The sequence below is a fragment of the Callorhinchus milii genome, unplaced genomic scaffold, assembly GCF_018977255.1.
Source record: "Callorhinchus milii isolate IMCB2004 unplaced genomic scaffold, IMCB_Cmil_1.0 Scaffold2, whole genome shotgun sequence".
Classification (NCBI taxonomy): Eukaryota; Metazoa; Chordata; class Chondrichthyes; order Chimaeriformes; family Callorhinchidae; genus Callorhinchus; species Callorhinchus milii.
Window position 1 is genome coordinate 78,667,285 of NW_024704743.1, and position 10,015 is coordinate 78,677,299.

Here is a 10,015-nt window from a genome sequence, read left to right on the forward strand (position 1 = left end):
TGGGCACCTCTTTCTCCTAATGCTAAACTCTACAACTATCTCAATTTATTTATAGGGTATTGCAGATTTAGGTTGTTTTAGACACGCCGACTAGAACTTAAATGCATTTTCTGCATGCACCTGAAGTAGTCCCCTCATATCGTTCATACAACAGTGTAGGTCCAATGGAAACTGGGATAGTCTAAATATACCAGTCTAAAAATATAGTACAATATATTAAAAACATTAAAATTAGCCAAGATGTGGGGCAGCTAACATTGATACAAATATTATTCTAGAGCATTAGTATCTGGTGTAGATCTCAATGGTGCTCACTTCAGAAATCAGTACAGAATGTGACAACGGCAGCAACCTCAAAATCCGAAACCAGACATTTTAGCACAAACATACACAGGTAGCGAGTAAGTGAATGGAACCACAATGTACCTGGTGTATAAAACAACTATTCCTCTAAGATCTCCACATTTGGTAAAATGAATGCAAAATAGGTTAACTTCAAAAGTATTTTAAGAAAGGGTATGAAGCCAAAGAGGAATATTGTTCATAAATATTTATGAAAGGCTCCAAAGAATTTTAAAAAGGGAATGAGAATTTGGGGGGAGGGGGTTGTCACCTTTGTAAGATTAAAATAATATGATTTATGCAATACTGTGACATGGCAGGTGGATCCATGCTACAAATGCCTGAACATCTTCAGTCTGCAAATATTGTCTTTCAGCAAAACAATAGCATTACTAGTGGTGCCTGACCCCCTGAAAAGGTACCTTGTGGTGCAACCTGATTCTGCAGCAAGGAACACCTATTCACATCATGATACTCTGACCATCAATTTGCAATGATCCAAATTTCCCCAAAAAGGACCAGCTAACATCAGTTTTAAATGAATGATCATTGCAAACTACGTGTAAAGTGGATGGTCAGCATAGTAGCCTCTTCACTGAGATTATTGACGTGAAAGGCGCTATACAAATGTAATAATAATAATAATAGTAATCTTTTGTTGTTGTATTGCCTACTTTTTGCATCACTGTGAGCAGACATCCTTTGTTTACAAATGCCATTTGATTGATTTTCCTTGCACGGATTTAAAACAGCTATATTTAAAACAATGTATAGGAATAACCTAGTCATTATTCACTTAATATTTTGGGCTTATTTAGTCAGTAGTTTACTCTGACTAACTAACAGCAATGCCATCAAAATGGAACAATATCTGAAGCAGAAAATTAAATAATCATTATAAAATTAGTTCTATTGGTAAATTATCTTTACAAAACTGAAATCCTGTAAATGTACAATATACGTTTTTACAGAGAATTAATACAAAACTGAAATTATTTACTCTTCATGTAGCAACTATTTCTAATGTTGGTGCATTTTATAATCATTGAAAGATTTTACCCTAAGAACCAGTTACTGCACGATGAACGATTTTGAGTAACATGGCAACCCTGGGATCATTTTTACCAGGAAACCGGTCTACAATGACAATCAGCAGGCAGGTGAAATTCCTGTTAAACCAGGAGATTAACTTCAAATGTAATGGGTTTCGACATGTGTCAGACACTCGGCTGACCAAAAAATATACATCAATGTAAAAAGTCACACATTAACTCTCATGTGTAAAGTGTCACGGCCAAAATGTTAATCCATCGTTCTCCTTTAGATCTGCAGTTTTACTGTTTTATCTCTGGACTTTCAGTTTATTACCCTGCTTGTTATTCCCACTTTTTCGGGACAGTATTTGGGGGCTAGAACTTGTCAAAGCTCCAAATCTACTGTGTTGTCCTTCATTGGAGGCTTTTCCCTGGTTCACAGGATTCAAGCAAGAAACAGCATGGACTGTGTACTGTTCACTGGACTGACAATAACTGCATTGATTTTGGAAGGCCTTAAATAGGACATATTGCCAATGACCAGCACAAAGGACAAATTTTAGTCTGTGCAAAATGGGCGGAAGGATTTCTATTTCAAAAAACAAAGATCAATTCAGTACAACAAATTCAAATACTGACTGTCCTTTTTGTGGTTACAACAATGAACTGCTAGGTTACATAGTAACCACAAATGCAATGAAGTCAAAAAGAACTTCTGTAATCCTTGAGTCAATAGTTTATATTTACAGCCTCAAAACTTTCAGTCAATAATGTATTGTCTGCTTGAACACACTTTTGCTGTGTAGAGACTAAATTCAACTTGATACCATTGGATCAGAACAATTACATAGAAGATTAAGTACAACTGCAGATAACCATGTAAATCTGGTGGCAAAGTGTGTTATGCTATGAATAAATCAGAGAAAATAATCAAATGTCCATTTTAAAATAACGTACCTTTCCTCGCCTTCTTTTGAAGTTTCAATGTGTCAGACGATTTCTTTTTGATTTCTTGTCGAGCTTTCTTATATTCTTTAAAGCAAGAGCAGAAGACTCTCTGGTCAAGTTCTTTATTGACTAATGTTTTCACGTTACATCCTGCATTATAGTACAAGTGGCTTGAAAAGATAAGCTATGCCCTCAGTGCATATTATTATATAATGAGTTTAAAAAGTAGCTTTATTTTGTAACTTGGTATAATTGGTGGTACAGTTGCTATCAATCTATCCAACATGCAAGTATCTGAATACATTAAATTTGAAGCAACAATACTGGAACCTCAGCAAAACAGCTATTTTGCATGCAAATTGGTTAAACAGGCTACAGCTAAACAATGCATTGGCTATCTACATAGATGTTCGCATTTTTCCAGGCAGCAGATGGTACAGAGGGACTTCCTATCAAGTTCCCCACTTCAGTTGGCTTGGAGATAGGAATGGCTTGTAAAGGGGTCTAATTTTATTTAAATGTTGAAAATACAACTCTCAAGTTTGAGACAACGAATGTGTATTGTTTGGAAATGGGAAGGGAAAGAAGAGAATCGCAGCTTTTTTAAGACACAATTTGAAGATATGCATTAGCAAACATTTGAAAGAATTAACCCTTTATTGGGAGTACCTTTTGCATGGTCCTTGTCTAATTGGTTTGCCACTTTTTTCCATTCTTCCATTTGATCCTGAAGAGGATTTATCAGGCAATCAATCAAAGCGCTGAGTTAATAATAAGAAAAAAAAGTTAAAATTGAAATAAACATATCATTTTATTTTTAAAACACAAGCAAACAATTCTGCATATTGCTAGAGCGTTAAAACTTAAGCCATTTAATGCAAAAGCAAAAAGCATGGAGCTCCAATAGTTAATTAATATAAATTAATTTTCACCTAAGCTGGTGTAGATGGCCTTTTTAAAACAATGCATTACATTTAACTGGAGTGGAGAGTCAAATTACTTTCAAAACATTGAACATGCATATATGCACAAATCTATCTTGTTAAGATGCAGGAAAATGCATTAAAAATACAAATCCACAGAACTAAAAAGCTACCCATAAAACATGAGTGACCCAATTGAGTACTCAACCAGAACGTCAATATCAAAATTCAATGTCATTCAGCAGATTGGCAAGAAAACCATGGGAAAAATGAACTGTGACAGCTGAATTAAGCTGGTGAGTGCCCCAGGATGCAAAGTGTACGCAACTTCCAAATATTCACTAGAAAAACATTACTGCCAACTGCTTTCTGACTCAGCCAGATATTCTTATCCTTCTTAAAAAAAAGGGCTAGTTTGGAATGCTTAAATGAAAACTGACATTATCCATTAAAAGAGCAACTTACGCTGAAAACTGACGAAGTTTTGTTTCTATACTTCTGTGTCTCATACACATTCTGGTCAACGCTGAACCAATTTCTCTTGTCGCACCTATGAAGGAGGGGGAAAAAGGAAAAATAATTCAGTCAAATTTCTAGTTACCTTTTAATACAAATTCAAAGATGGACCAGCTACAGTCTGCCAGTGCCCAAGGAACCACATCCAATGCAAATACAAGCATTTATTATTAATTCAGGAGAGGAATGGTAAATTGGCAGGGATATAAGCATCTTTGTTCCACCATTGTCCATAGTGGAATTGCCCATACTTTGCCCGTTCCAGAAAGAACATTTAGAACATAAAAATGTGTGTGTTGGGAGGTATTTACAAAACAACCCAATAGTACCATATAAAATAATTGACAATTATAAGTTATTTCCTGGTCATTGTAAATGTATCCAATTGCTCTGGGTGGGAACAAAATGTATTTATACTTTTGATTTATATTTATAGTGAAAAACAAATGGTGACATGTGTAGAAAAAGTAGCTTCCAAGTTGTACAGAATTGCCATGACCAGTCAACCTGTAATGTTTTAAGGGCATTTATCTGTACTCTGTATCCGGTAGGCAGCACATGTACCAAATAATACTTGGGTTATGTTTTCATGCTGACCTAGTAGATGAAGGCTAGAGTTAACACTAAGGCATCTAAACCAGAAGGTTCCAGGTTTGTCTCCTCATCTTTATTACACTCGTGAATCAGTCTGGGTAGCAGATGAGGTGCTAGAAGTTGTCTAAGCTCCCGAGCTAGGGAGCATCAAGCAAAACAAAACCGGTCATCTGGGGTTCCTGTTTACAATCACTATCCAGTGAATAATGTAGGAAAAGTGTTGGACAGAAAAGGTCAGACTTCACCGTGTCCAACTGTACTTGAATAGCAACCTGCTAACACTCACCAACTAGGCTCAGATATTAAGAATGACCATTTGAGAACCTTTACGGAACCTTTAGTACAGTACATCATTCACTCTGGGATAAAACTACCATAGATGAAAGTACAGTGCATTAACCCAGCATAATCCACCCATAACATACAGAATATTACACTAATTTATTTTCACACCAACATCAAAAAGATAAGTTTCTGTTAAAAAAAATGTAAGCAAATTTCTTCAGGAAGCTCCACTCGCTACTTCCTTTGCAAAACACAAATTACAAAACTGACAGTCAGACTCAAGAGGCAAACTGGAGAACATCAACCATCACTGAAGTTGAACCTATGATCAGCCTTTACAGTATTGCTTCCACTGTAATATTACACATTTGTTTCACATCAATGTTTTTCTCATTGTGTTGGAAGATACACAATATTGACTTTTAGCCTGCCAACTCAAATAGCTTTGGACTTTAAAATCCAAGACGCCAAAATGCAAATACTCTCCTCCCAAAACTGCTGACCTTGCAAGAAAATTATTAATTATATACCGTCAGGTTGAGATAAGAGTCATATCTCAGTTATCATCTTGCATCAAATAGCGCAGAGAGTTATTTGCTGTAATAATATTATAATAATCTTTGCATTTGATATAGTGCCTCATCACGTCTTCGAGATGTCTCAAAGTGCTTCACAGAATATACTTTAAAGTGAATTGACTGTAAATTTTGTGGAAACATACACGTTTCCTGACATATAGATACAAGAAACTTTAATTTTGAAAATCCTGAACATCCTAAAGATGGCACTAAACACTGATACTGAAGTCAAATCCACGTCAACATTTTTCAGTCAATGGCCTTTGCCATCTGTAATTTTAATTCTACCTTACAATAGCATTAGATGGAATATAACGCACTTGCAACTTGTACACAGAAGATCAAATGAAACACATAGTGATGACCCCCACCTCGCCACCCCAGCTATTTCATTCTTTATAAGACACACACTTATTCCAGCCTGCCTCAACATTCATTTCTCTCCCATTTAGTAATGCAAGCAATAATTTTGCCAAAACTGGGTCAAATTTCTAAAAACACAAATTATCTGCCAAGACCTGGAAAAAATAAAGTCTGAACAGGCAAAGGATACTGTACGATGAGAGATCAGTCCTTCACCAGAACAAAGAAATCTATTCCAATCTTCCAAATCAGAAAACAGAAGCACACCATTTCAACACGTTAAGCCGGCTCTAGCAAGGTAGCTAGAAAGCTGCATCACTAAAATCACATAATAATAATAATTACCTAATATGCACAAATTAAGGTGTCACTCTTCTGTGTAAATTTCAAATGCTTTGGTCTGCCATCGACATATAGGAAACCGTATCATATCAAGTCAAATGCATAGAAATGTAGAGTTTTTATATTTTTAGATAAATTAGTGTAGAAGGGCAATATTAATAACACTAATTTAAGAGATTTACTTCAATTTGTCTGGCAGCCTGCATTGTAACGGAGTGCACATATCAAACTAACTTACAGGATAACGGTATATCAGCTCCTTGGGACGTCCTCCCGACATGAAAGGCACTCTATAAATGTAATTTTGTTACTGTTATTGTTGCATATTGCTTGAGGCATTGTAATGTCTCAGCTATTTTCTGAACATTACACCTCTAGGATGAAAGCTGACATGCACTGGAGGTGATCCAATTCCTAAAGTAAAGGTATCTGCATTATTAACAATGCAAAGCCATGCTAATTCAGCTTACTGATTTCCCAATACATTAATCCATTCCATCCTCCAACAGTACAACCAGACATGGAGAAACGTTACCTTTAACAATGACAAAGTGAGGTAGAGAGAAAGAGATAGAGATAAACCAGTGAAACAGAGAGAGACCAGCGAGAGAAAGACAAACCAGCACAAGAGACCAGATAGATATATAAAGACAGAGACAAAGAAAAAAGTAGTCAGTTTGTCAGAATGTTATCTCCACCTCGTAGATAAAAGGTCAACCTTGTGCTTGCCCACCACTTCTTCAGTTTTTTTCAGTCGCAGTAAGCGGTAAGCAAGGGCATTGCACTATTGCTCAACAGATTTATGCTAGAGAATGCAGATTTTTCCCATAATTATCCAAGTAAAGAAGCTCTGGACTTCTTGTAATCTCCATTGACCCGTCACTCCAAGGGAAAAGAGCTAAGTGACAAGTTATCCAGGGTGAGAAGTTAGAGATGGGTCCTCCCCGGCCACAAGGGGGAGCTGAGACACTTGCATGTTCAGATGTATCTCAGAGGTCTCTAGTCTATTGTAGGGCTGCACCGTGGCCTCCCTCCTGATCCTGTCATAGGACAGGGTGGGTGGGCCTCTGCGATGCAAGACGCCATCTTATAGGACGAGTTATCCGATCAATTTCACATTACAAGTACTTACAAGAATTTCTAAAATGTGACAAGTTACGTGTTGAGCGGAGTGACAAGTAAAGCAGAGACCCATAACATTTTGCTGTATATCCCAACATGTGACCAGCAGAGAGTGGGCAACTGTGGAGTCCTGTAGCTCAGTGGTTAGAGCACTCGCTTTGCAAGCGAGAGACCTGAGTTCAATTCCAGGCAGAGGGCGAAACCTTGGGCAAGTTTCCTTACTCCACACGCCTAATAATAATCCCTCCTAAACCAAAACAATAATAAATTGGTCATTTTCAATCTACGACTGTTTGTGGGACATTGCTGTGCGCAATTGGCTGCCGCGTTCGCCCACAAATATACAGTCAATTCACTTTACAGTGTGTTCTGTGAAGCGCTTTGGGACGTCCTCCCGACGTGAAAAGCGCTATATTAAATGCAAGGATTACTCATCCTCACCTACAAGGCCATTCACGGCCTCGCTCCCTCCTACCTCTCCGACCTACTATCCCCCTACCTACCTGCCCGTACCCTCCGTTCCTCTGGCTCCGGTCTGCTCCACGTCCCCTGCCCCAACCGCCCTACCATCGGTGGCCGGGCCTTCAGCCTCTCAGCCCCGAGGCTCTGGAACTCTATCCTCTAGTGCCTTCGCCTTGCCTCCTCCCTTTCCTCCTTCAAGGCCGGTCTCAAGACCTTTCTCTTTGACCGTGCCTTCAGCTCCCCTCACGACTCTCTACCCCCTCCTCGCTCCCTCCCTTCTCTCCCCTCAACCTGACCATTTCCCCCCTGCTCGGGCCCTGACCCAACTGTACAGCGCCTTGGGACGTCCTCCCGACGTGAAAGGCGCTCAATAAATGGAATCTTGTTGTTGTATTATTATTATAACTTCTCCAAAGTGACGTTGAGTGTGTGTGTGTACAATTTACATTTATATAGCACTATTCATATCGGAAGGACATCTCAAAGTGCTTTATACATAATCACTTTAACAGCCAGCTTTGTTGGGTGTCAGTCAGGTAGATACCCATCCGCTTCCTCCCCTGCCCCTAAAAAAATCCAATACGCCCAACAGCCTATGAATAGATTCACTTGACCAGAATCTAAAGTTGGCAAAAGTAGAGCATTTAGAAATAGCCCTAAATTCCAATTAAAATGAGAATGAGAAACAATAACGATAAGAGCAGAGAACGTCAAACCTATTTAGGAGACTCTTGTGTATTGTGTCTGTGTAAAAAAGGCAAACACAGAAATTCCCGGCATTGTAGTTGGGAGAATTAGTTCAGGAACCCAGTGAAATTCTCAGTCTCTTGTTTACTAATGAAAACTATTTCAACCAATAACCAATTAAAAACACCCCTACTGTGAAATACCTCCACAAAACATCATGTCCAGCTGTCTTGCCTACTGTGATTAGCTCTAACCCACTGAACCGGAATCGCAGAAACTTTTTAAACTTTTTTTAAACCATAAAATCAAATCATAAATAAAATCAAAAAATAAATAAAATCAAAGTGCTCAGTTACAATATTACTGTCCCAGGTATTGAGAAAACGTGCCGACGGCAAGCCACATTCAGTCAAAAACATATTTTAAAATTATGCGGGAGCACCATAATTCCCCATGTGGGGTTGGGATGGGGATACGAGAATTAAAAACCAAACCATGCTCACAGCTCATTCCATTTGGCTGGTAAGGCTCAGCACCATAAGAGGGATGACTGTTACAAGCTCATAAAGGGATCCCCATAAAGGCCTCCAACCTACCCATTACAGTTTCAAGTTGTTTCTTAAAGGCAACCTTCTGTGTTTGTGAAAAAAAATGCTTCCTTAAACCTGCCCTTCAACCCCTGAATCAATACCCTCTTGTTCTGCTGCTTTGCTCCAGGTATACTTTATTGAGTTAAGCATCTCAAAGACTTCCTCAAAGATGTCATTTTTTGAGGCTAGGAGCCTTAGAAGTTTCTCATCATTGATCCTTCTAACAATTGGGAACAATCTCGTTGCTCTCTTTTGCCCCATCTCTAGGGCCTGGGTGGAATTCCAAATCCAGGTCATTGAATGCAGACAAGGAATAGGCGGGGTACCAGGTGCCTCGGGCACTCACTCAAAACATCCCCTTAATTTGACCCAGTTTTCTGGACTTTAGGATTACTCCCTGCTTTCTTTCCTTAAATCAATTATGAATTCACTCCCATGACTTGCCCTCAACACCCACTTTGTTTCTCTCAAATGATATTTTATCATAAGGCCTTTTGGAAGTCAGAGATTGCTCAGTAATATGAAAATAACATGACCATAGTCAGTTTTATGATCATCCCCTTGGGGGTAATGTACACTAATATAACTGCTGTATAATATTTGGGTGCCATACATTTAACCCCCACCTCCCCAAAAAAATCTTCAGGTGTAAAACAATTGAGGAAACAAAAACTTGTTTGAGCTAGAGTCACTCAGAAGAGTAAATACTCAAGTGAAATAGATGTGGAAGATAATTGAAGCAGCTTTAACTGTTCCCCTTAGAGGATATTTCACGTCATAATTTAACTGCAACTTTATCCTACTAGGTTAGACCAGCACATTTTGCTCAGTTCCCTGACCATGTACCTATCTGGAATGTAAACCCATTTTAACAAAATGCAATCCGTTGAGGGTTGTCCCAGTTACAACTTCAATAACGTCATTCCAAAGATTGAGTCAACTCTCAAGCGGAACATGAGAAACCGAGTTACAAAACTGCACTGTGTTGAGTCGGTGCTAAATTTATAATCAGGCCAAAAAATGCCCAGTGGTGATCAAAGTCCATAAACACCTTCACTGATGGAAATCCATATTTACATTTATCAAATGAACAGAAAGCAGTTCGCTCGACGCCCACTTTGTAAAGTCATCTCTCAAATGATATTTTATCACAAGGCCTTTTGGAGGTCAGATTATGCTCAATAATATGACTAACACTACCAGTCAGTTTTATGACGCCATCCCCTCAG

At 38.5% G+C, this 10,015-nt stretch overlaps 1 protein-coding gene across 5 annotated transcripts in view; it reads right to left on the reverse strand.

The window, feature by feature from the left end:
- LOC103185087 (MTSS I-BAR domain containing 1) overlaps positions 1–3,793 on the reverse strand; it is a 29,181-nt gene extending 25,388 nt beyond the window's left edge. For all 5 annotated transcript variants that reach the window (XM_042331962.1, XM_042331966.1, XM_042331963.1 and 2 more), the window contains exons 1-3: positions 3,713–3,793; positions 2,994–3,085; positions 2,334–2,408 (exon numbers count right to left, since the gene is read on the reverse strand). In XM_042331962.1, coding sequence (XP_042187896.1) covers positions 2,334–2,408; positions 2,994–3,085; positions 3,713–3,762 — 217 coding nt within the window. In that variant the 5' untranslated portion in view covers positions 3,763–3,793. The remainder of the gene's footprint in view (positions 1–2,333; positions 2,409–2,993; positions 3,086–3,712) is intronic.
- Between the last annotated feature and the right edge of the window lie 6,222 nt (positions 3,794–10,015).